General features: G+C 32.9%; 2 protein-coding genes across 3 annotated transcripts in view; one reads left to right on the top strand and one right to left on the bottom strand.

Moving 5' to 3' along the window:
* Window positions 1–13528, bottom strand: part of Kl-3 (dynein heavy chain 8, axonemal kl-3) — a 21800-nt gene extending 8272 nt beyond the window's left edge. The window contains exons 1-36 of the mRNA XM_072010596.1: window positions 13405–13528; window positions 12918–13324; window positions 12629–12850; window positions 12440–12541; window positions 12231–12377; window positions 11850–12124; window positions 11267–11606; window positions 10969–11195; window positions 10237–10721; window positions 9678–9837; window positions 9395–9597; window positions 9057–9181; window positions 8634–8814; window positions 8204–8541; window positions 7949–8112; window positions 7555–7809; window positions 7224–7464; window positions 6880–7079; window positions 6623–6794; window positions 6248–6393; window positions 5843–5981; window positions 5534–5764; window positions 5237–5442; window positions 4794–5014; window positions 4295–4580; window positions 4041–4179; window positions 3739–3959; window positions 3454–3637; window positions 3254–3394; window positions 2610–2957; window positions 2292–2481; window positions 1666–1811; window positions 1394–1592; window positions 1186–1304; window positions 780–1116; window positions 60–330 (exon numbers count right to left, since the gene is read on the bottom strand). Coding sequence (XP_071866697.1) covers window positions 60–330; window positions 780–1116; window positions 1186–1304; window positions 1394–1592; window positions 1666–1811; window positions 2292–2481; window positions 2610–2957; window positions 3254–3394; window positions 3454–3637; window positions 3739–3959; window positions 4041–4179; window positions 4295–4580; window positions 4794–5014; window positions 5237–5442; window positions 5534–5764; window positions 5843–5981; window positions 6248–6393; window positions 6623–6794; window positions 6880–7079; window positions 7224–7464; window positions 7555–7809; window positions 7949–8112; window positions 8204–8541; window positions 8634–8814; window positions 9057–9181; window positions 9395–9597; window positions 9678–9837; window positions 10237–10721; window positions 10969–11195; window positions 11267–11606; window positions 11850–12124; window positions 12231–12377; window positions 12440–12541; window positions 12629–12850; window positions 12918–13324; window position 13405 — 7769 coding nt within the window. The 5' untranslated portion in view covers window positions 13406–13528. The remainder of the gene's footprint in view (window positions 1–59; window positions 331–779; window positions 1117–1185; window positions 1305–1393; window positions 1593–1665; window positions 1812–2291; window positions 2482–2609; window positions 2958–3253; window positions 3395–3453; window positions 3638–3738; window positions 3960–4040; window positions 4180–4294; window positions 4581–4793; window positions 5015–5236; window positions 5443–5533; window positions 5765–5842; window positions 5982–6247; window positions 6394–6622; window positions 6795–6879; window positions 7080–7223; window positions 7465–7554; window positions 7810–7948; window positions 8113–8203; window positions 8542–8633; window positions 8815–9056; window positions 9182–9394; window positions 9598–9677; window positions 9838–10236; window positions 10722–10968; window positions 11196–11266; window positions 11607–11849; window positions 12125–12230; window positions 12378–12439; window positions 12542–12628; window positions 12851–12917; window positions 13325–13404) is intronic.
* Vps13b (vacuolar protein sorting 13B) overlaps window positions 13528–27172 on the top strand; it is a 15610-nt gene continuing 1965 nt past the window's right edge. Inside the window, exons 1-26 of one of the 2 annotated variants that reach the window (XM_072010556.1) lie at window positions 13528–14986; window positions 15249–15541; window positions 15622–15799; window positions 15876–15954; window positions 16035–16210; window positions 16284–16387; window positions 16468–16717; window positions 16796–16983; window positions 17059–17268; window positions 17346–17484; window positions 17555–17672; window positions 17764–17906; window positions 17975–18147; window positions 18236–18412; window positions 18525–18813; window positions 18888–19050; window positions 19110–19494; window positions 19622–19757; window positions 19833–20000; window positions 20077–20300; window positions 20389–20608; window positions 20671–20875; window positions 20944–21121; window positions 21178–23295; window positions 23376–23471; window positions 23559–27126. In XM_072010556.1, the coding sequence (XP_071866657.1) occupies window positions 15455–15541; window positions 15622–15799; window positions 15876–15954; window positions 16035–16210; window positions 16284–16387; window positions 16468–16717; window positions 16796–16983; window positions 17059–17268; window positions 17346–17484; window positions 17555–17672; window positions 17764–17906; window positions 17975–18147; window positions 18236–18412; window positions 18525–18813; window positions 18888–19050; window positions 19110–19494; window positions 19622–19757; window positions 19833–20000; window positions 20077–20300; window positions 20389–20608; window positions 20671–20875; window positions 20944–21121; window positions 21178–23295; window positions 23376–23471; window positions 23559–27126 (9772 nt within the window). In that variant the 5' untranslated portion in view covers window positions 13528–14986; window positions 15249–15454. The remainder of the gene's footprint in view (window positions 14987–15248; window positions 15542–15621; window positions 15800–15875; window positions 15955–16034; window positions 16211–16283; window positions 16388–16467; window positions 16718–16795; window positions 16984–17058; window positions 17269–17345; window positions 17485–17554; window positions 17673–17763; window positions 17907–17974; window positions 18148–18235; window positions 18413–18524; window positions 18814–18887; window positions 19051–19109; window positions 19495–19621; window positions 19758–19832; window positions 20001–20076; window positions 20301–20388; window positions 20609–20670; window positions 20876–20943; window positions 21122–21177; window positions 23296–23375; window positions 23472–23558; window positions 27127–27172) is intronic. The other variant, XM_072010557.1, reaches the window with a different exon arrangement.

Consider the following 27172-nt stretch of genomic DNA (forward strand, 5'->3'; position numbering starts at 1 on the left):
TATAATTATATCTGTAGTTTATTGAAAAAACTTTTCGGTTTACTCGTATGATAACCAACCGGTCTGCAATCACACGAGTACATTCGTGTTCCCAAAGCTTTAATAGTCTGCTTCTAGAATCACATTCAGCTCTTTCTATTCTGAGAATGCCTTCCCATATTCGTGACAAGTCTCTTAAATTAAAAATATAGTGGAACTTTGCTGGCGTTGGTAACATTTTACTTTTAGTCTGCTGCCATAGAACTCTCGTCAAAGGTATTAATTTTGGCAGAAAGCTTACAATATTCTCGTCGAATCTAGTACTACAGAAGTATCCTTGTCCAATACTTCCTAAACATTTTTTCAAAACATTTATTAACCTGGTAATTTCCTAACCAAAGCTTCGATAATTACGGAATCAATAATTAATAAAGAGAAATTAATTAATCCCAGTTTAGTCAATCTACGTATTTGTAAATTATAAACGTGGTATCGTTTATTTTTAATAGGAATGATACAATAAAGAAGTTATTTATAAATCTCTTATTTTTTAATGCGTCGTATCATTTCCATCAAAAATAAACTGTCTTGTAATTTAAATTTGTTAATGTAATCTACGCGATGTAACCTTGCCATTATCGTTATTACATTTATATTGCATATTATAATTGAATATTACCGAGTTATTACAAGAAAAGAAAACGGCGATTTGCATGGAACGTAGAAATTCATTAATAGCTGTTTTAATGTTTAATTAGAGTATCTGTTTATATATTAATTCGCTAATTATATGCTCTTACTGAAAATCGTGTCCATAGATTTGTTGGATGGTAATGTACAGTTAAAAATATTGAATTGTCTCTTGAGCCGTGGTGGAATATCGTTTCTACCGCCACCAGGGTGGATCATAGCTGCTAGCAACTGAATATCCTGTATAATGCAGAAATCGCCTGGCTTATCCAGGGAATAAAATCCTTTATACTCCATCAGTTGACGAACTATCTCGTTTGTAATTTGATCACCCCATTCATTTATCTCAGGCATATTTATATCGTCGATGAAAATGGTCATTTTCCGACCACCTGGCGGTCCGTAAGTGGTACCCACCCTTTTCTCGACGTAGCTCTCAAACACTCGCTACGAATCGTATTCCGTTACTTCGTGACTTATCGTCTATACTAATTTTCCAAATTTCGAGTTAATTACCTGAACCATATTAGGGGTTGATGCGGAAGAAAAACTAAAAGATTTGAATAGGTGTTCTTCTGGATCGTAACGAGACATGAAGCTTTTGATCATAACTGTCTTTGCCGTTCCTTGCTCTCCTATGATTAATAAAGTCGTTTAATAGTTAATGATTAATAAATTACTAATCTCTTAAGAAGCAAGCTTGCGACAGTGATATAATTGATACCTATTAGCAGCACTGCTTTTCCTTGTTTTGCGATGATATCGATCAAAAATAATGTTCTTGCATTGTCTATGTTAGGGACTAAAATAGTGTAATATTTTAAAACTTCGTCCGAAGGATAGATAAATTCTGGGACCTTTTCGGACCAATGAATCCACTGGCCATCGTCTGACACCAGATATTCAAAGATAGTTTCATCTTCCTACGGTAACCATTATTTCACGGTATAATTATGCTTATTTCCATATCAATTAATCCCATGTGCATAGTACTACCTTGCATTTTGGCCAATTACATTTCGATTGATGATTAAGTAGGAACTCCTGCAATGCGTTACGTTCGTCTAATTCCAATACCGCTCCCAGACTCCACATTAACGAGAATAGGAATATCTTTTCAATGTGATACTCTGGTAGTGTTTCTGAATCACGTACATTTCAATTAAATCTCTTCACGTAACAAACTACACTTGCAAAAGTGTGTAAAAGTTTTCGGTCCGATAGATTTTTCAATTACATGTAATTGTCGAATTTTACAAAACCAGTTTGCTAGTTGACAAACCTATCTTATTAACTTTATCTTCAGATTTCTTAATTTATGAATTACAAATTAGTCGAAGAAGTTTCTTATAGAAAAAGATTCGATGTAATTCAGGCAATAAAATTGAAAAAGATAAATATAGCAATATATATAATACATACGTGGTAAATAGTTAAATATATTATTCCTATGTTTTTTAATAGATATTTAATTTGAATTTATAACCTACCGACCCCATAAGAAAGTGTTATTTTTAATTATTAATTGATTATTACTTTTTAATTTTTGAATAAATTGAAATATTGTTCTCCTCTCTGAGCTTTGATATGAGCTATATAGTATATGGATAAAAAATACGTACTAGCCGTATCTTTATTTGTAGCAAGCAAACCATCCAATAGATCGATACATTGCCTTATATAAAGAGCTTCCAAGAGATGCATTGTTGTCGGAAGCTTCGTTTGAACGAAAGTATGAGCATCGTCGTAAATTTTATTAAAGAAATTATTCAAGACTTCTACTTGCGCAGGCGGTTGTGTCTTAAACCACCCCTGAGTATTAACAAAAAGATATTGAATACTGTTAGATCTTAAAACGCAGCCGAAAGTATGTATCAACAACAAAGCTGTTGAAAGCTTAGATACAAGAAATAATAAGAAATATGTAGTTTTGAAATTACTTGTAGAATGGGGGTCCATTTTAGAACGGAAGCGCTTATGAACACCATTCCCATGCGGGATATCGTGGCTGGTGATGCATTATCGACATTATCTGGCTCAAAGACCAATTTAGTGTTCGACGCCATAATTATGCGATCGCCATTCGCTAAAGTCAATGTCTTATTATCATCCAGCACCGAATTTAAGTTCTCAATCCATACAGCATCCACAGGGCCATCCAAGACCATCCATAAATTTTCTGTTTTCTTCGTCTGTATCGATCTTCTCCATATAGTAGAGAAAATTCCATCTGTCCAATCATTCGTCGCTACATCCAGTCTACCAAACATCTGGGACGCGGTTATGGCCTAAGGAAATTGTTTCGTTAGCAAGTTTAGTTCGCTTGCTGCAAATTGCTTACTAAACACGCCAATGCATTGTTCACAAAATATTCTCGACTATTTTATTTTATAAGATTTTTTTCAACTTCTTAATATACCTATATTCATCGATTAGAATAGTGGTAGAATTTATCAAAAATACGTGCAATGGTAATCCGCTGTTGCACGGGTAGCTTATTCAGAATCTTATTTAGACATTAACGAAAAAATTGATTGATCGATTAGTAATTAAAGTTATGGTCGGTGTAAAGGAAGACGCTAACTTTGGGATTCATTCTGACTTCTTTATGGGGCATGCCCATTTCTGTTAAAGCTTTCATAAGAGCCCACATGCACATGGTTTTCCCGGATCCTGTTGGTCCGAGCACCATCAAACCGTGACGAACCAAAGACGTTTCGTATAACTAGAGATATAAGAAGTATTATTATCTCGAATAACTTGATGTTTAATTGCGAAGTTTACTTGAATTGTTTTCAAATTCCAGTCTGCATGATTCATTATGCCAAGAGCGGCAGCTGCATTTGCAATTGCTTTCTGCAGGTCCTTGTATGTTTGAACTCTGAGTTTGATTCCTGGGAACATATCTTCGATGAGAGACATAAACAAGGGTTCGTCTTCGTCTACCAACTTTGATAGATTCATGTCTCTGCAATATCACAGTGAAGATAGAACTTTGTTATTGTATGATGAAGGCCAGAGCTTTGATTTCCGTTGAAACAGTATCAGTAACTGATGAATTTGTTTTACCTTAAAACTCTCATTAAGGTAGTCTCTTCAGAATCGGTGGGATTCGCTCGTTTCTGCGCACCAAGAGTTCGCAAACAGGATAAAATGTTTCTCAGACCGAAATCATAATGCACTTGTTTGCTTAATTGTTCCTCGCATAGTTTGTACAAAGTAAAAAATTTTCGTGCTAGTAAAAGGTTCTCCTTAAAGCCACAGGCTGCCAATTTTACACGCATAATAATCTAGACGAGCGAATAATTATCAATGCAATAATTTATATCGAACATTTATATTATAGCTGTATTATTTTTACGTGATAATACTTGTCTATCGGGAACCATCATAGCAACGCTTCTAAATTGTATCTTTAAATTTTCTGGCAACTCTTGGCGACCAGCGTAGCCAGGATTCATAGTAATGAAGATCCCAAACTCGTAGTTTAATTTGTATACTTCACCGTCGCTGTATGATACATATATTTCCTTAGTAATTTAAATTATAAAATTACTTAAAACAGAAACTATCCTGTACGTATGCATCCTTGAAACTCTATAATCTGATTGATATTACTGAATACCTAAAAAGGAAACTTGTTTTTCTTTCCCTTCTTGCTGTGAGTACGATCGCTATTTGCTGAGCAGCGACGGATAGAACCGGCAAATCGATGCGATTAAACTCGTCGAAGCAGCCCCACGCTCCGGCCATGGCTAATCCTTTAAATATTCTGCCCAAACCGCGGAAATCCATTTGGTCCGAGCAATTAAATACCACCACGTACTTTCCAAGGGCTTTCCCCATATCCTTTGTGGTTTCTGTTTTGCCAGTCCCAGCTGGTCCCGCTGGTGCACCTCCAAAATTCATACCTGGAGTACCAAGTTTAAAAAATGATTGATAATAATTGAAAATTAGAACAGACTCGACATACTGAGGAGAAGTATTCTTCTATAATTTAAGAATGACGATATCACTTATTAAAAATATTTTATCCTCAAACTTATAATTGTATAATTGCGACTAAGGAAAATAGTTATTAACTAAAGAGACTTGCTTCAGCCGCACTTTAACGATAGTCTTACCTACAGCTTGAGCTAACGTTATGTAGCATCTGTCGGTAAGAGGCGTAATGGCGAGTCGATCGGTGCAACCTAGAAACTCATTCTGATAAACAAAATCTATGTCTGTGATTTTTATAGGAACATCTTCTGTTTCGGTGTCGTAATAATATCTACACTGCTTCAACCACTCGAAGTCGTTCACATTGCGAACTCTCATCTGACACATTTCGTCGAATATGTCTCTAGAAAATTCGTGAGGATATTTATCGGCTCGTTTCTCCAATACGCGAATAGCGGATTTTATTATTCGTGATATTTTAATGTTCAATATTTTCGATACGAAAGAATATAATAGAAAAGAAGAGCAAAGCGTAAAATACTATGAAGTAAATTCTTAAGTTTCTTCGAAAATTCCAATCATAGTTTTAATTTTCTCGTAATATGGGACACGAAGATAGACACACCTCTGATGCACGTGAATAGTAATCAAGGCCTCGTATTTTGCTCTCGCGTATTTCGACAAATCCTTAACAGTCACTTCAATGAGACTGTTTAATAATTCGAGGAACCATTGATTCGTTCGTTTCATTATGGTTCTGTCTCGTCTTACTGTATTGAGAGCTATTTCAGAGTCGCGAGTCCATAAAACTTGTAAGACTAATAGTCCTACCTGAAAAGATGTAGTATAATTTACAATCGAGAAAAACAGGAAGGAAAAATCTCATCTATTTCTTAAATTATCCAAATAATCGAAATTTTACTTGTAAAATCGAATTGTCTATCAACTGTATAATGTCAAACTCTTCTTGGGTGAGAGCTTGCAGCCCTTGGGAGATTACACTGCCAACTGAGAATTGATGAACCGCTAACAAAGTGTTCAACCAGTTCTCTACACCCCCTGAACATATAACATCCTTCTCCATTAGTACCTTCTCGCCTTCGCGCGAATACATAGCTACAATCCTCTCATACTCTTTTTCGTGAAACTTTAACTGTAATGGAGGAAATCTAAGTTGTGTCTATGAATCTAATCGTAGGAAGAAGAGAGAATAGTCTGACAGTTTCGTTACTCTTGCTGTGTTGTCGAAGAAACCATCGAGATATTTCTGTATGGTATGGCAATCTGCTGCTTGACCAAGTATTTCCAACAACGTGGGATCTGATATGAAGCAAAATCTTGGAAATACGCTTCGTTTTGTTTCCAAGTATCTGTATAAGTATCATATATTACTTTACTTTAATTAATTTGATTCGTGTTAACCCTGTTGCATTCTTTAGACCATTTAGATCGTATTGTTATATTGTTAGAAAATTTCTTGAATTTGGGAAAAATGTGCAGGCATCTGAATTTTATGCTAAAAGGATTATGCGAGAAAGGTCGTTTTTTCAATCGAAACTGAATGGTAGTTGAAACATAAAAGATTTTAGAAACGAAGCTGGGTTAATAATAGAGGTGTTCGAATCAGTTTTGTTACCCGCTGAGAGACTTCTGACAAGATTCCAGCTGTTCCAATAAATGTGGCAAGAATTGTCCCATCGTTTCGTCTCCTGTGCATGTTTCCACTGCGTTCACGTTTTCACGTGCTCGATACATTATCTTCACCCAAGCTTTATCGATATTCTAGAATATTTAAAATGTAATTTACGATTTTCTGATTTTTGGAATTTAACCCTTAAGAAGTATCACCCAATGTGAATTTTGTTTTAATATCATCGTCCAGACTTGACTTTATTGATGTCTAGAATAGAGAGGATCGATGTTTAAAATGTATTAGAGTGAAATTTCAAACATAATAGCATGGACGTGATTTTCTTCGATAATAGCTTTCAAAGATGAATTGATAATATACATTGAAACGTTTCGCCTCTGCTGGGAGTTGTTTCGATATATCACCGCCAATGAACACCGCTTCTAAATAAGCCCATAAATTCTGTACAGTCAACCATTTTGCTAAGATTTCGGAGGTGTTGCTGAGCTTATTTTGCCACAATTGTATGTCCTTTTTGAAATACGCATTATATCTAAATTATATCATATAAATTGTAGTAATATTATTGACTCGAGATTAAATATTTTTTCGTCTAATTTAAACAATCTATTAAATACCGATTTGCCAGGAGTGAACTGATGATCATTAAACTGTCCTCCAGTTGAGATATTATCTCGATCGTTTCTGTGCCTTTCAAAAGTAATTCTCCTCTTTGCTTAAACGTAGAGAACTGTAGATCTACGGTAGCCCATTCTGCTATAATTTGATTCAGTTTACTCTCTATATCTTGCTCCTTCACCGCGCTTATGCATATATCCTACGAAAAGTTAAAAATTCTATTAATTATTATCGTTATGATTATTACCATGGTCTTATTAAATTCTGTAATATACACGTAATACATAATAAATAATAATTAATTAGGAGAGATAGATATTACGTGTTTCGGTTGAAATTATACCTCGACTTCATCTTTGTACTTCAACAAAGGTGCCTGCATCACGCTAGCCAAAGTAAAAGTCTCCGACTCGACGTCAAAGTGGTATTTGCACAACTTCGACATTCTTTCCCAGTGTCTTTCTTGCATCGCTTTATTAGCCATCATCTCTAACAATGGGCAAGTCTCGTTAAAGTCGTCGATCTTCTTTTTCAGCTCGATATAAGCTGGCCAGTCTCTCATAGCCTTTGGTAATCGCCGACATCTAACATAAAATTGTAAAGTCAATTTATATACTGTGCTTACATAACAATGAACAAAATATCAAGAAATAGTATCAAGAACTTGTAGCGACCTGTTCTGAAAATCGGCTAATTCGGTCATTATAGATTCGATATCGATGTCTGACCAAGGTATCTCGTAGTAGCCGTCGATCGTTCGTATCACTTGCAAATACAAGGAGTATAACTTCTGCAGTAAATTAATTTCCCTCTTCCTTTGATGAAGAGCAGGGTAGTCTGTTATTTCAATGCCGAATAAACTTTCCCCGCTACTATAAGTTTCGTACTTCTCCCATAACTCTTCGAGAAGAGCTTGAAAGAATATGAGCCTAGAAAAATCAAATAAGAATAATAAAGCAGTTATGAACCGGGAATGATATTAACGTTCCTATTTATTTAGCGCTAGAACTACCGATCTTTGATATAATTGTGTTCTAATTACAATAATCTATTAGTCATCGATAATACCGATCACTAGCTTCTTTAGCCGGTATTCCCTCGACCATAGGACCATTCAGCTCAAAATCGAGATCAAAATGAATCACTTGTTGCTTAAATATCGCAACACCATCCGTCAGTTCCTTTTTCAATGGCTCTTGCATTTCGCATATCTTTGTTTGTACCTGTTTCGCCTTATAATATCGAACAATTCATTATTCAAGATATTATCGCGTAATAACATGAACGATATACGATGAATGATAATTTTTCATAAATTATTACCGTGTTCAACATGTTTGTAAAATTGTACCGTAAACTGTCCACGATATCCTGTTCCTCCTTCGAAATAGAGATGTTGAACCTCCCCATTAACGTATACGTTTCCTCGATCAAGATCAATTCTATATCCAACGATATGAAATCGTCTCGTATCTCGCTCAAACATTTCATTGCAATCCTCACGTCTTCCAAGTCCTTTATTTCTCTGACCAGCACCTTATTCTTTTCATTTATATATTCGGTGATCCTTTTTAATTTCTCTTTATAAGTCGCAGATAACTTCTGTCCCAATAACATCTTCCATGCGCGTGCTTCCACTAGTAATGCTAATTTCAGTTTGTCTAAAAATTCAATTTTTCCAGAAATACACAAAGATCCGCTATCTATTCGTCGCCAAACAAGAAAAATGACGAAAAAAATATTGAATTATTACCCATGCTAATTTCTATAGGCCCAACTACGTGTTTCTTTGGCAGATTTTGAATTTCAGCGACTAAATTGTCATACTCCACGAACTTTTCTTTGATCACCTGAGTGATGGGTTCGGAATCGACGAAACTTTGAACGATATTATCCCTGTTTTCGGACCATATGTAGGAGTACTGCAAGTAGATCTACTCGAAAAGTGATTTAAATAACTCGAATTGAGTCACACGTGTCATCCTTTGCAGCTGTACGTATACACATACAGACATCTCTCGAATAACTTGATCAATCGCTTTCGTGATATTAAAATGTGCTATTCGAGACTCAGGATACGTGCAAATTAACATGTTATTTAATATCGATGTAGCTCTGATGTTATCCGAGATTTGTTTGTATATTTAAAATTGGATGAAAAGAAGAATAGTAGTACATTGGCAATTTCATCGACGTCTTGCTTCATGGCGAAAATTGCACCTTGCAAGCTCATTACGCTACGAACTATCTCTTTGTGATCTGATATGATCTGATAATAATTCTTCCCAAAATTTATAATGTCTCCTATATGAATAAGTCATTAATTATATTATACGATTATAAACATCGAAGAATTTGTAACAATAAAAAAGTATTAAATTAAAAAAAGAAAGTAACAGCAAATATGCAGCTTTGTTAAATGATGATACTATCACGATCATCGTTAATGATGTTTTCAATTTACTATTTTCGTTCCTTCCGCGAAAAACAAACCTTGGAAATTTGTTATAATACTTCCAGTCTTTAGACTAGTAGCATAACGCTGTCCCCATGCTGTAATTCGTTTGTGATTCTCCAATAAACTAATTACTAATTTCCCAAAATAATATTGCAACTCTTCTATTGGAGGTACTATCACGATGTTTGGTATTTGCAAGACAAATGTTGTTAAAAGTATCGGTGATTTCTGATTCGATTCGTTATCTTCTATCAGATGGCTGTAGGTATAAAAACAGAACACAGGTCATTTTTTAGTAACGTTATCTTATCGACAAATTATAGATGCAATCGAATGAACCTTATATTAGTGACTTTTCTCTTTAGTAATTCGAGGGAATTCTTGGTGCATTTTACTAAGGCCTCTACGAGCTTATTATGGAAATAAGCAAATAATTCCATGCAATCATTGTGCACCTTGTTTATATGGACTTTACGTGTTCTCTCGATAGGGGCAAAACCTACGATTAGTTGATATGAATCATTATGCTTGCGAATTATACAAGATGTTTAGCCCCTTAATATGATATTTTTTACGTTCTACACAGATTACATGCCTATAGTACTAAAATTTTACAGTAAAATTATGTAGATCGTATTTAATCTCTTAAGGGATAAGATCTTTTTATCAGAAAACTTTTCGTCTTAAATTAATATTTATTTTAACACAATGTTCGTTATCCTGTTCTTCTTTTTAAATCTTTTAGACGAAATGCGCAAATAAAAACACAATAATTACTTGCAATTAAAATCCAACAGCAAGATAATTAAATTGTTGCAACATGTGCATCGAAATACAACGGAAGTATTAAAGGATTAATTATGTAATAAGATAATTAAAATTAATCAAAAATGGACACCTGGCTCATATTTTCCCTTTGTCAATTTCGTCTGTGAGATATGCCTTTGTATTTTATCCGGATCCATCCAATTATATTTAACATCCTGAACAGTCTCATCGATTATAAAATCCATAAACTTATTAATAATAGCCGTAACAGCTTTCTCTGCTGCTGATGATTTAATTTCCAAATCAGCCGCTACTGTAAGCCCATAAGCGATATTATCGTCTAATAATTGTGTAGGAGTTTTTGCATGGTCATCGAGTTGTAGTAAAATAGCTTCTGATATGGATTCGAAAACTTCGTCAACCCTTGCTTCTTTCATGTCTTTTATCTCTTTAACAAAAATCTGCACCGACGTAAGCGCGTGCCTTATTTCGTCACATACTTCGCCAATGTTTAAGGACGTCCATGTAATTACCGATAAACAAGGTTGAAAGGCAATCTCGAGATTAACGAGAACGATTTTTATCAAAATCAAAAATACTATTGGTATTGTTCGTCTGAAACGTAGAAGAAAAATCTGAGGTACAAAATCGTTTTCTATTATATATATATGTGTATGTATATATGTATATATAGATATTCGTATATCTAGTGCAGATTAAATGTATATTTTATCGGTATAATCAAAGAGAAAATGTTATATAAAAGTAAGCCATTTAAAGCTTCATTAAAAATTTATAATGAAAATATAACGATTAGATGACCTAATAGTCAGCAGAGTACCTCTCATTCGAGGCAGTGTACCTTAATGTATTATTTTCATCGACCAACTGTTTCACAGTTTCATACGACGAGGAAATTTTATCTTTACAAAATGTTATTATCTGTATAAAATCTGGCACTTCCAAATCAAACCTAGCCATGTGTTCTGATTCGCGTATCACCTCTAGGATGTACGAATCGAAGTTCAAATGATACTTATTCGTATCTGGATGTCTTATTATCAAGGGCGAAGCCAATGCCAATCGAACCTATCGATTGAAACATTTAGTAATTTAATCATAATTTTATTCATCTTATCGTATACGACGATTGTACTTACAATTTCTGAAGAATCGTACCATGATTTATGATATATCATTTCATAGTGTATAAAGACACTGATCAAGGCATTGTAAATTTTAATGCATCTCTGCATGTGATCGTGGCTAATTACTCTTCTACATTCTTTATATATTTCCATCGGGCTTTCGATACGTCTGAAAAGCTGTCGAATCCATAAAATACGACCAGCAATAGGTGGAACGTTTCGTGGTATCGGAGGATCCGATCTGTCTTCGTTGTATCTATCTCGTACATCCTCGATTTCTTTTTGAAGCAACCCTGTAAGTTCTAAATACTTTCTGTCGATTCTCAGATGCTTAAACTTCAATTTTTGGAATCTATACAAATCGTATATTTGTGATGTAATAACGATTAACACTAACTTAGATTATAATACAATATATGAAATTTTTCTTCATATTTTTATTAAAAATTGTAAATACTTCATTGTCTTAATGATTAACATAAATCAAATTAAAGATTTTGCCGACACTATTGACATGGATATACCATTCGTCCCATAACTATAAGATCAGCCAAAAATCTTCAATTTTGATACGTTGTGTTATATAAAATGATACCTTGCCACTACTCTCAAAGCTTCCGTTATGTTTGGCGTTTCCGACACGCTTTTATAAAAGAAGTTCCTTAATTCTATCTCTGTCTCTGCCACGTTTTTCTTGTAGTTATCGTAATCAGAATCAAAATATGGCTTTCTATGATTTAATGGATCATAATCTTTGGACGAAATTTCCTGAAAGAAACTCGAGAATTTGTTTGCGAATACGTCTATTCCCTCTATTGCAGAATTATAAAGAATTAGATACGTTAAAGTTGTCTCTAAAACATCCATGATCTGAAATATATTTAATTTACTTTTTATGATTTTGCTCAAGATGATAGGATTATATTATAGGATTTTAATATAATATACAGTAGGATTTAAATATTTTATCACTGACTTTTATTATTCTCGCTTTGAAGGTATTAAATTTTCCGAAAACATACATTTCAGATACTTCGAAAGGTTTTTCATCGGCAGATTCTCTCACCTCTTTGCACATTTCATGGTAATATTCATAGTATTTTTCACACAATTTAATACAATCCTATAATAAAAAGATTTTGTAGTAAATCGATTTACTTAGAATTTTGTTCAATTAATATTTGCCTTTATCTTGGATATCATGACTGATTTAGCATCGTTCCAAACATTTATTTTGCCATCCTCTGTTAAGTATGCTTTGCACGCTAAAATCATTTGGTTCGTCATCTGGAAAATTGATAATCAAACCGTTGGAATTTTATAGAATATATGGAAATACGCATTTTCATTTTTATTATGTTTCTACGATGGTACTTTTACAAAAACTGCTGTGACCATTCGGCTGCTATTAAAGAATCGAGAAGTAGCGTATATCATTCGTATAACATACATGAGAGGAGGTAAATATTCTCCCATTTTTGTTGGATCAAGCCTGTACAAAGGTTGAGTAAATTTTTCTAGTGCATACAAATATTTTACATTATCTTGTGCGAGAATTTGGATCATTTGAACGTGTTTTTCCAACAATTTCCATTTCTGTATATCAACTTTGAATTAATTTCTAAGCTTTAAATAAAAAAGGATATCTTGTAATTAAACATACTTTTATATGTTTCGATTTTATTTTTTTTAAAAAATCTATATATTTTTGGGTAAATGGAGATTTAATGTGTTCCATAATTGATGAAAAACGAGCTAGCAGTCTTCTCCAGTAAGTGAGTTCTGCATTTGGCCCCATTGTTTCTGTTTCTCTACGTAATTGTTGACTCTGGACAATGGCCTGTATATCCAAATACATATAATTTTTTAGTGGATTAAAATAAAAGGCTACACTCATAAACTTTACCCGTTCCATACTTTTCATCCATAATTTAAGATTATTTTCTATAGCTTCTATAGCTTCAGGGTTAATAAGACTTTCTTTATTATTTTCTGGCAGTTCTAAATACTTATGATAGGCCTCCCAATCGGTGTAAAATTTTATTGTATTTTCTAAATCTATTTTAGTCACTAAACAAAATATAGAAATAGTAGTTTCATTGTATAGATGTAGATATGACTTTAAATAATTATGAGTTGTACTCTCTTACTGCTTAGAAATTCACAAAAGTCTCTAAAATCACAAATAAAATTGTTCACAACTTTGTCGCCAGTTTCACATTTTGACAATTCACCCCATACTTTATTAGCAATTATTGCTGGTAAATTTAGCCTTAAAATTAAATCTGATATGGCTGCAAGTGCGCTTCGAGATACTGGGTCAACTTCTGCATATGCATAATATGCTTCCTGTTCAAGAATTTAGATTGAGAATACATTATAATGTACAAAAATAGTTTTGCACAATCATACTGAAAACATACTTCCTGAAGATGCTTTGTTTCAAAATCAATGTCTGATTTCAATCTATAAACTATAACACATTTGCCAGAAAGTTGTTCTGTAGAACCATCAGTAACACAACAACGTATTACTTCAGTTTCACTCTCATATCGTGGATTCCATCTTCCTGACTCTATTTTTTTTTTTTTTTTTTTTTTTATTATTTTATATATATATATTGATTATATATTCAGATTAAAATTTAGAAAAATATGTATAATAAAAGAATAATTTATGATACCAAATGGAGGTGGTTCCATTGGTTGATAGTGTATAAGAATTGCACGCTTTCCATCTTTAAGGAAGAAACTATCAAGAACATTGATATATTCGTCTTTATCAATGATTCCTTCTTCTAAAGTATCTGGATCTACGTTTAAAATAAAAGCAGCAACTTCCAAGACCTGTCTATGGGTCGCTTTAAGCAATGCTTGTCTAGCATTACGATTCTCCTTAAATTTGGCCTATGTATACAATAAAGTAATAAAATTTAAATGAAATAGTCTACTAAATAATATTTATATTTTCTAGTAAAATTGACAATTTGTAGTAGTTTGTATGCTTTACATACAAGTCGTTCTTTTAAACTTTCAGTAGGTAATTCTTCTAAACCGACTCTTCTTTTTAATAATTCAGCAATGCGACGATCAATCGCAGGTTTTGTATAATCTCGAGCTGCAAAATATGCAGTTATGTGTGCCATTATCTTAAGACATGACAAAAAGTCCCATTACATTTGATATAAAGTGAACATCATAGAATGTGTAAAAATTTGAATAAAGCGGAAAAAGCAATTTTTATCGGGTGTATAAAAAAATGTCTGAATATATAAAAATTATGCAAAATTGTAAATTTAAAATAAGAAATCTGACGACTTACGTAATATTAAAAGATAAGAAAATTCATTTTAGTATATTTTCCTTTTATTTATTTATATTGATACAAATTTCGTGAAGTTTTCGTAGATAATTATGCACAAATAAATAAGCAATTTAAAATTTCATTCGGAGATGCGCATTCAAAACAATAAGCATGCGCATTAGAGTTACTGTGCACATGCAGTTGCAGTGCACGTCAAATTAGAAAGGTTACAGCAGACAGCATAAATAAAACTATATCTACAAGGCATAAAATTACGATTAAAAACAGTCAATTGTAAATCATTCAAAGTGGCATTGCTTCTTTTTCTATTAAACTAAAATTTCATTACGAGATATGCAAGATATGTATTTTTAAAATATATTTTTATACTTGAATTTAATGCATGGTCAACTGCCGATGTTTAATAAGGTTAATATGTATTTTGTTCACACTTAATAATAGCATATTATAATATTCGTCTTCGTATTAATATGAAAGAAGAATAAAATATGTTTTTCAAAGCGACTATTGATTCTGTTAACCCTACTTCACTTTCCTCATAAATATATTCAAAATTCAATTGCTTTAAGAATGAAAATGTATTGTTAGTAGATTTGTCAAATATTTGTATTAAACTTTCTTTGCTATTTATATTTTACTTTTAATCTTTAAATAATTTTACCATTTCCAGATAAACTTTTGCATTTTTAAATATTATAAGTGGTCAAATATTAATTTTTTCTTATTATTATACCTGTTACTTCTTCTACCAATGTATTTGGTAAGCGTATTTAATCAATTGACGGACTAAAAAAATAAATTGTTAGAGAGTTTTAGATTTACATAAATTTATTAAACCTACAAGAGTATGTGGAATGTATTGAGTTACCAATCACAATGTTCAAATTGGAATCATATATAACACCAGTGATTCTCAGTTATGTTGAAAAGTATGTGAAAAATTTTAAACCAGAACAATCTCAGGTATGTATATATGTTTTATATAATAATGAGTCTATATTTATTTTCTTCACATGTGTGTATTATCTCATTTTATATTTCAGGTTTCCTTATGGGGTGGTGATGCATCATTTCAAAACCTTGATCTACGGCTAGAAGTTTTGGAAGAACAACTAAATCTTCCCTTTGTTTTTGTTAGTGGTCATATACATGAATTACTTATTCATGTTCCTTGGGTAAAAATTACTTCAGAGCCAATTGTGATTACCATTAATACAATAGGTAAGTATCGGATAATATAATTGACGCTCGTTACAAAACTGAATACATAGAAGTGAAACTTTAATCTTTATTTTAGAATGCATTTTAAAATTAAAAGATGATAATAAAGTGGATACCAATCCTACCACCTTACAGAGGAGGCAAGAGATACCGCAGTAAGCAACCTATTATTATTACTAAAACCACATATTGTGTTATAATCATTCCTATTTGTTTGTTACTATTTAATTTCTAGGGAAGAAGCTCCCCCTGGATACATAAAAAGCATAGTAACAAAAGTTGTAAATAACATAACAATTAATTGTAATAATTTAATTCTAAAATATGTGGAAGAAGATATTGTTCTTAGTGTCAATGTCAGATTTTTAAGCATGCAAACTGTTGATAACAAATGGGAACCAGCATTTACGGGTATATATTCCATATTATGTTTCTAAGAGTTTCTAGTAATATATTTTAAATACATACACATGTTTCCTTTCAGATGTTAACACATATGAAGTTATGCTTAGGAAAGTTATTACTATTCAAGATTTAACATTATGTTTAGATAAAATGGATGCATCTGGGAAAATAGAAATATATCAGGTATTAACTACTTATTACAATTGACTGAAAATTTTGAGAAATAAGATAAGAATATAAAAATATACTATTTTGTAATTTAGGATCCTGTTCTATATCGATGTTCGGTTATAATACGTTTAATCATAAACTACCATAGTAATACTGCAAGAAAAGCTTCAATTACACGATTAGATCTTCATTGTCAAAAAATGGAATTCAGTATAACAGAACAACAAGTACCAATGTTACTTAGATTAGCTGCCTTGATAATGGCTTTGCAAACAAAGCAATTTCCATCTAGTAAAGAAAAATCGTTAATTTCTGTAGAAGAAAGAGAGGACAGTATACAAGGTTTTGTTTCATTTTATTCCATACAAGATACAGCTATATATCATTTCTATATACATACTTTGGTATTTAATATTATAGATGATACAGATCATGTAAGTGGAACTGCTGCAGACAGTACAGGATGGGGTGGATGGGCTTGGAACATGGTGTCATCTTTGTTACCTATTGATTGGGAAAATGACTGGTCTACAGAGCAGCAAATGGCTTATTCTGGACATACCATTCATTTAGGCGTATATGTACAAGATGCAACTTTAACTTTTAAGGTATTTATTTACAATAAAATAAGAGGGGGAAATAAAATATAAGTAAATAATTTTTATTTTTTCTTACGTATATAGACAGTTGAAAATGTTAAAGAACAATTGTTTTATAAATCCCGTAAACTTCGGTATAAATCGTTTTTAACATTGCGATTAAATGGTGTGGTAGTGGATACATTGCTCCAAGGAATTGCAATGACTAGTTTTCAAATTGGAATGGGTTGCATACGCGTATATCCAAGAGGAAGTTGTAGTTGTGGTCATCTTGAAGTAGTCGATGGTGCACAAGTAATATTTTATACTATAATTTCTAAGTATATTTTATTCAAACTGCAACGAATAATATAATAAACTATCTTGTTTAGCCACCTTTGTATTTAGTAGCTGGCAAGTTTAACACTCGGTACTTAAAAGATTCATTATTCGATGATGAATCAGTGGAGAATAAAGGAAGAAAACGGGAATATAAACAAGGAATATATTATTATCTATGTACAGCTTCAGGTAATAAAACTTTGAATCTATGTTCATAATTTTAGATTTTATAATAAATAATTTTATAAAACATGCGTAGAGGAGCGGTTAATAGAACGATGTCCCGCATTCTCCATGGATTACGTTCATTGCACCGAATTGCCAGATGACATAACACCTGAAAAACTGGCAGAATTTGGGTCTAATTTTGAATATAGGTAACTGAGTTCTCTCTCTCTCTCTCTCTCTCTCTCTCTCTAAATACATTCTTAAAAAAATGTAATATAAATACATATACTTCTTTTTCAGTAATTTCCACGAACGTAGAGTAATGAGATATATTATAGGCGATTTAACTATTAGATTATGTTCGGGTGTTTTTCATCGTATTGAAACAATAAAACAAGCTGCTGCAAATTATGATTACAATCCTTATCTTGTTACAAAACCAGGTATATATTCAATTACAATTATATAAAAAAAAAAACTTGTTTAGGAAATTATCATGTATAAATTGCAGATCCACTCGTAGATGAACTCCCCCCAGTTACATTGGAAGAATACGAAGCATTAAGAGAAAATGTATCTATGGTTGAGACAAAATTAATAATAGTTAAGGCCTCACTTCAATTGCAATTGGCGGATCATTCTATTACTGGACTTCCACGACAACGAAAGATAGTTGAAAGTCGAGTAAGTAGTAAGTGGCCTAATATACATAAACATATAATAAATAATTTTTATGTTACTATTATTTATTCCTTTCATATTATTTTGTTAGACGACGCCTTTAACACCTGCTCTTACAGACGATCCTTTCATGAGTATTGAATGTGATGAAGCGATAGTAACTATGCTTCAACCTTTATATCCATTTAGGCTTGCAGCTTGTGCATCCAAACAGACTGATCTTCCGACTGAAATGTTTAATCAGTGTCATAAGGTTATTACATTGCAGGTAATAGAGGAGTTATTTCATTGTTGCATGCGCAATTATTTTTCTTTTCTTTTTTTTTTTCTCTTTTATTTTATTCATATATAATTATATAATAAAATACGCGTTTAACTAGGTAAATGGAACCAGAAGTCAACTTTATTTGACGAAAAATTGCCATACATCAATAATAATGCCCTGCTCCATCGAATGTGAAATCAAGAAATTATTGTATCCGCAGTATTGGAAAAATGTTGATTTAATACATGAAATATACGCGGTACATATTGACAGCATTACAATTACTGGAACAAAAGCAAAGCTAATGACTGCTGTATCTATCTTAACTTCAATTTTTGACGCTGGTGATACAACTAATCCTCTTGTCTGTTCCTCTTTATTCAATGATGCTTGTCAAGAAACGAGTATGTGCTATACTACCATATTAATTAGTCAATAACTTTTTAAACATTATATTTATATATTACAAACATTTCAGACCCTGTATATCTAGAATTGTTACTGGAAAACGTAAATTGCAAAAAGTTGTCATCTTTGGTTACAATATCAAATGAATTAAATATAAGTTCAGTAAAAATGTTTGCACTCAATGAGTCACAGCAAGCCTTTATATTTTCAGGACCAGAAAGTAATATTTACAGGTTAGTATCCTTTAAATATTCTGGTTAGAAACAAATTGATAATATCTTTTATATTTTAGTGATATAGAAAACAAATCATTACTAACGGTTGTAATACAGTTTCCGCAAAGTATTGAAAAACAAACGCATCCACCTTTGATTTCGCTTCAAATGGCAGATATCAGGGCTTCACTTGATCCATTACTTTTTAAATGGCTAGAATATCGTGTTACGTATTATAATTTAGGTACCTTATGTACCACTCGACCCGAAGTCCAGCAATTTGAAGGTGCGTCTTCAGATACTGGTACAAAGAAAAAAACATTTCCCAGTTTACACGAAAGTGTACATAGCTCCTCAGACAAAGAGAAACGAAAATCCGTCATAGCCACGGAAAAGTCAAAAACTGTACAAAATGATGAAATCCAAAAAAAACATGATTCTAAATCCGAAAATGAAAGACAGGTACATTGCTTATTATTTCGGTTGATAATGATGAAGTTTCAAGTAACGTTCAATAAACATTAACGTCTTTTTTTGTTCATTATTTGCATAATGTTTTTATTAGTTAGAAAGAATTAATCTATGATAGAACTTACAGAATTTGGGAATATTGGCCAGATTAGCAGAAATGTATCCATGGTGGTGTGGTCTTGTGTTAAGTGGATGTGTTGGACATATTGTTATTTACATACCATCAATCACAATGAGTGGTATTGGTGCATATGGTAAATATATATACAAGCTTTATAAGATTAGATATTTGTATATTTTATAATATTAATCTTCATTAATCAATTTAGGTATAGAAGAAGCCAAAGACAAAGCATTAAAAAGCGATAATAAGTTACAGATATTGATCATAAAATTACCTTCTCTTCTCGTTCATTCGTCTAATATAAATTTTGAATTACTCGCACCTTACCTTCAGGAATTACCTGTTAAATTACCAAAATCAATGTGGACGAATAGTAAGTAATAAACAATACATCAAAAAACACTATTTGATTTCACAGTGATGATCACATTCACAGTGATTTATTTCAGGATTGCAAAGTTTCCCATGGACATTAAGCCTTGTTGATTTCCATTGTTACATGTTACAACAACAGACGCAAAAAAACTTTATTAAAAAAGTATCAGTAAATGCTACAGTTGCTCTTACAACAAAAATCGTAACATCTCCATCTGGAGGAAGTACTTTAGCTGCTTTGGGTGTTTGTGTTCACATTGATAATTCTCCTATTATTGTTTCGATCTCTGAAGAACAGGTATAAAATCATTTTATCCGATACTCGCGAAAGACATAAAATATTGGCATATTGTTATACAATTGTATAAATTAAATATTTACTTTAGGTAGTTTTCACGAGTAAAATCATCTCGAGTATTTTAAACGCTTTGCAAATTACAACTAGTAATAATAAAAGTGTTATAGCTAGTACTCAAATAAATACCGAAGCACAAGTAGTTCTTCCTATTGTACCACAAACTCCATCTACACCAACACAATTACTATATCCTGAAGATACAACTACAAACTCGACTCTTTCAACTTCAAAAGATGAGAGTACACCAGGTACATTATAAATAAGTGTATATTTATGTGTACCTTTATATATAATATCGTATATTTTGTAGACTCCGACGAATTAGTTTTGACAGCATGGATTCAATGGACTATAACAAAAATTGCGATTAAATTATACGTGACGGAGAAGGAGACTTTATCTTCACTAAAATTAGTACTTGAATTGGAAGATATTATTACTTCTTTAGACTTGCAACCTATTTATTTTAAGCTAAAAAATAAAGTTACAACAGCCACTATATTTCATTATACAAGGTACACCATTACGTGGAAAAATACTTCATGCAATTTTATATAACAAATGCTAAAATTTGTTTTAATAGACCACTGAATTCACCAACTTGGGATGTCGGTGAGTATGTAGGTGCGGTTCTTTGTGGAAGAGAAGACAGTTTAGAAAAAGGTGACGATTCCGGCTTTTTAAGTTTTACCCTCACTAGAGCAAAATCGGGGAATGTTCACACACGATGGGGTACCTATAAACGGCATAAGAGTCAGAAGGTATTTAATACTTAAAAACAAATAATATTTTGATAATATCTAATTTTTCTTTGCAGTTTCAGAAAGACATAATAACAGAAACAACTTTATCTGCTAATAGTTATATTTCCGAAGTAGTTGTAAAAATACAAATGGTGGACATAATTTTACCGCTTACCGTAGTTAGTAAATATATACAATTAATAAAACCTTTTACGGGTCTCTACCAATCTGTTGAAAAAGATATAATGGAAACTTCTGAACAAAATGTAACAACACGCTTAAACAGCATTACTAGTCTTGATAATGAAATGTTACCATTAATATATCTGGACTTTAAAGGACTTAGACTGATGCTACCAGTTTCAAACATAACAAAATTCAAACCCCAACATGATTTATTAATGATTCAATTGGACGGAATTCGTATTACACCCCATGCAGAAAATCCGATTTGCAGAACACCTTTAAGATTAGATATATATCAACTCGCAGCTCAAGCAAATATTTTAAGTATACCAGGTTCTGCTGTAGAAGATCGACAATATCAGATTAATATAAAAAGTGTATGTGCCCATACAACTACTTGGAAGAATTATCAAATGACTATAAATAAGAAAATGTCCCAATCATATTTATATACTATGAACGAAAATCCTGCGTTGGAATGGAATAAACTTGGACATGGAAGTAGTTTAGAGCGGCAGTTCTCTACGCTTCCGCTGTTATCGAAATTCGATTTGTGCTTAATCATTGCACCGCCGGTTCTATTTAAACCAGATATTACAGTATGTGGAAGTGCAATTGAAGTAAATTGTATCACAGATATTGAAGTAACAATAAACTTAGACCAGATTCAGTTGATTTCAATCTTAAATAACGAATTAAAAAATTTATTATTAAGAGATTTTGAACGACATAAAAGTGCAAATACATATATCAGTACATCGCAGAAACCTCTTTCGACTGTAGGGAGTATTAAACAAATTACTTGGATAAAACAATCTTCTGATGACATAGACGTTGATGTCACCAAGGATAGCGGTATAGACTTTGAAACATCTAGCATAAATTCCACAATCGTTGGCAAACCAATATCTGCAGATACTTCAATACTTTTACCATTTGAATTTCTGGTAAACTGTGGAAAAATAACATTCGTGCTGTATGATATTCATCAAGCAGTAACAGAGTATGAAGTAGACATAAATGAAGTTGAAGAGGATGAGGGTGAAAGTCAGAAACAACCGCTTTTTTACATAATGGTTAATCAGCCGAATATTTATTTTTCACAACAGCATCCATCGCAAAAGGTGCAAGTATCTTGTTTCGATATAACAATGGCACTTGGGGACAAGGACAAACAAGAATTAATTTCAATACCAACTGAAAAGGATTTTAAAGTTTTTATGATTGAAACAAAAAATGGAGATTTACATCCAGATACAGGCATTCCCCCATCTTTTATAACAATAAAATACGAAAAAACTATAGGGAAGAATCCACAATTTTTTATAGATGTAGGTAGACCTACAAAAATTTATTTCTCTTTATCAAGGCTAAATCAGATATATATTATAAAAAGTAAGATATTGTCATGCTTTATAAAAGAGTATGAAACAATATCAGAACATGACGATGTGAAAATATCTCCAACAATGAAATTGAAAAAATTAAATTGGCCTGATATGAATATATGTACAAAACAAGTTGTAGTATCCCTTAAAACCGATTCCGGTGCCGAAATAATAACTAGTTTAGCTTCGTTATCCGGAAATATTTCATCTCTTCTTAGACCTGATAGAATATATTCTAACACATCTGTAGACTCCTTTATCATATCTGCAATTCTTAATGGAAACATAAAAGTACTCTTGAATCCATGGTGCTGTAATATTACAGTGTGTTTGCTTTGGGAGACTTGGTTAAATGTCGATTCTATTCCTCAAATACAAATACAAGCAGACAGTGATAGTCTCCATTTAGATTTTGGACCAGAACAAATAAAAATTATAAAAAATGTTATCGATGATCTCCAACTACTATTAAATGAATTGACAAGATCATCTTCGACGTGTAGAGGTAATGAGAAACAAATTGTTCTATCAACTGAACAACATTATAAGGATGATCTCAAAGCAGGTGCATTCCAATTTGTAAACGGAAATGCAGATGAATTACCATTCCCGTATCAAGTAAGTTTCATATCATTTGCTTCTTCGGTGGAATCTTTAAAGGGATATTTAATATTTTGACCTATTATTTAACTCATCAGGTTATTTTCTTCACTTATCCCCAACAATCAATGGCTTGGAGATATCCTCAACCAAGAACATTAACTAAAATACATATATCTCCAGTTCCATTTGAAGTAAGCAGACCGAAACATTTTTTTTTCACAAAAGTAATATTTTAAACAGACAGGATTTAGTTTAATCTTTAAACAATTTATTTTTAGACACTAGATTCTGATAGTGGGTACGTCGATAAAGTACTGTGCGCTCTTGAATATTGGAGCGACTGTCACATGTCCTATCAGCGATATGCCGACTTCTACTTATCAGAAACAGATTCCTATCGTTTAGAGCTTCCTGAAAAAGCACCAGCAAGAGCAGTGGCATGTATATGGCGCGTAGTTCTACTATCAAATAATAATCGACCTTTTTCCAAGACCATAATCTCGGCCCGGATCCTTGCAGCTTGTTTACGCATCGATTCATATTTCAATTCTTCAATTATACCTAACATACAAGCTGCACTTAATATTGGCACTATTCATGTATCCATGTACAATCACGTTAGTACAATTACGTATAACAATTTACAACCACCTTTGAAGAATTATATTTTAAAAGGTACAATACCCGAAACGCAATGTTTTATGACCTTTGAACATAAAGGAGCCATACTCGTACTTAATAGATGGATTGACGGTTCAGTGCTCATTGATATTAGCGGAATATTTGGAGTACATATACTAGATTATGGTCATTTAACCATGCAAGAAATACTAGATCCTCTAGAAGCAAGATTGCAATTATCGCTATCTGACAAAACGGATGTATCCTTCACATGCAGTCCATTTGCGTTAAAGTTGAGTCCAACAATAGCTCATACGCTTGTGGTTTCGATGCATTTATGGTATGCATCCTTAGAAGAAGAAAATAAAACCACTATTCTATTCACACGCTATGTAATAGCTAACGATAGCAATGTGCCTATCCTCTTTGGTCAAAGTGGTACAGGAGACAACATATTATTGGAAAGTAGACAATGTATCTTTTACTCATGGAGAAATATTGGCAACAAAATGTTACGAATAGCAATAGAAGAAAATATTTGGTTATGGAGCAAATCATTTTCTGTTGGTGTAGATGGAATTCAAGCCGTCGAATTCAGTAATTCTATTACAAAAGCGTCAGCATTCGTAAGCGTTACGTCACTTTCAGCTACACAAAAGCTTATAACATTTTCTGGTCAACTTGTAATTTCAAATCAATTAATAGACAATTTCGAAATGAGACTAGTCAAGTACGAAGCTGACGTGGGATCAAAGGTGACTGTATTAAAAGATATTTATTCCGTTTCTGGTAAAACTCGACCACCGTCAGTTATACTCGATGGAAACAAGAAAATGGCAATACGTCTACGATTTACCAATGTTCCAAATTTATCTTGGACAGGAGATATTCCCCTTCAACCAAATGCCAAGTGGGGGCAACCATGGCTTGTTAAAGTTCCATTACAAGAACGTGGCCAATTTTTAAGCATTTGGGTGCGGATAATAACGCAAATAATTCAAGATAAGACCAAGGTACTAGCTGTACTTAGCCCACTTTACATGATTCGCTCGCATTTACCAGTACCAGCTAGGGTACAGATGGATACGCCTTCGTTGAAAATATCTTTATGCACAATGGTAAATGGTCGGGGTGAAAGACAGCAACTATACTGTCCTGGAACGTTTGAACATTTCCACCAACTAACATTTCAACTAGAAACCGGAGTTTCTACATCTAATCCGTATGTGCCATTATCGTATAGTTCTGTAGATCAAAGGAAATTCTTTAGAAGACCGGAAGTCGAAGATATCGATAGCATCTTGCAAGATCTTGAGAATCAGAAAGATAAAACGGAATGGCCCTTCCAAGGAGATGAGTTTGAGGAATGGATATCCGCTGAACAACCACAAACACATGTACAAGTGAAATACCAAGATGCTGGATTAGTTTCGAGTACTTTATTATTAGAATTGCAGCCTTGGTGTTTTATGTTAAATTCCATGGGTTGTCATTTATCTCTTGTATCAGAGGACATCGAACTTTGCCAGATTCCTCACTATGGAATCGTAACACCACCAAAATTGGAAGGCACATTTCACTTGTGCGTCGGTATCGGTGATACGTTCTACACATCCCAAGCATTACAGCTAGATCGACCTGATTGGAGTCAAAGTTTCTATATGCCTCGAATTGGTGGACTCATCCCTGCCACAGGAAACATTAAATCATGTGTTGACTGCGGCTCAAGTGTCTCACTCATGAGCATTAATTCGAGTATGCACGAAGATATGCGTCTTGTGCGTATAATGAGTAGCCACGTTATTAGTAATTTAACATCTCAAGAGTTATGCATAGCAACATTGGCGGTACACGAAGATGCAACCAGACTTGAATTGCCCAATGATCTTACTCCTTATAGCCTTAATATTTCACCATCCGAAGATCAAAAACAAGGTATTCCGATTACACAGTGGTATACATTATACATGGAAGACATTGTAGAACCTCTTGTACTATATATATCTTTGAGCGTAGGACACAAATGGTCTTGTCCAATTCGAGTTGACCAGGGTATGAGTCGTAAATGCGTTGCTATACCAAATGGCTCTAGCACTATGCCGGTAGTCATTACAATACAGGAAGATAGGGGTACAATGTACATAATGATTCATATGGATTATCATCCTCAATTATTGATTGAGAACACCTGTGCTTTTAAAGTCCTATTGGGTCAAGCTAATGAAACAGCAGAAGGGATAATACCAGATGCATTGCACTTTACATGGATTTGTGAAATAGAAAGCAATGCAACAAGTCATTATTCCATTCCATCTATCAGTAACAGACTACCTGATGCACCAGTTACTAATGTATCGAATATACTTCTGTTTTCTGCTGTAACACATAATTATAATGACCAGGCTATCAGAAATAAAGAATTACGATGGTCAAGAGGTATAAATTTATCCGCCATATCAAGTGCACCAGTGGATCAGTATGTACGACTACCATCCTATGGAGATGTAAAGTTAATCATGCAGAATCGTTGTTACACTACCTATATTAATATTGTTCCAATATCTCAAGTGGAAGTGTCTGCAAGGGACATCAGAAGTCGACTTTTACGAAAAGAAAGCGAAATGAAAGATATGGTGACGATGCATGATAAATTTACTTCTGATCCAGATGATCAGCCAGTCATAAATGTACAGAGTTCTGAGAGCTCGACTTCGGTAACAACCTTCTTCTCGGCACAAGACGAAACTATAGCTACAGAAACTAAAACTTCTTCACAGCTAAATTTAAGACAATTAATAACTGATATAGAAAATGTAAAAGCTAACGTAAATGATGATACAAAGGATACTGAGGAGAATAATTCTAAAGAAGGGTCTGCGACCATTTGTCTCCGAGGAGTTACCATTATTATCATGCATGATATGAATGAAAATGCTCAAAAGATTGAAGTGGCCAGCTTGTCTATGACCGATGTTATAGTCGCTATTAATGCAAGATCTAAAATTGTAAATTTACGTGCTTTCATAGGAGATCTACAATTAGATAATCAGCTATTTGATCAAGGGGGGTTCGATTTTCCAGTAGTACTAATCAGTCAAAGTCCGCTTATGATGAAAGAAACAACATTTTATACAAGCAGTTGTTTAATGAATAAGATAGAACAAATAAGAGAAAATTCGTTGATTGCGATTGATTATATACTAGAAAATCAAGGGCAATTAAAAGGTATTTAATATTTTTAAATGTGTTTAATAAACTCTTTTCTGTTCTA

Source organism: Bombus fervidus, chromosome 9 (assembly GCF_041682495.2).
Source record: "Bombus fervidus isolate BK054 chromosome 9, iyBomFerv1, whole genome shotgun sequence".
Lineage (NCBI taxonomy): Eukaryota > Metazoa > Arthropoda > Insecta > Hymenoptera > Apidae > Bombus > Bombus fervidus.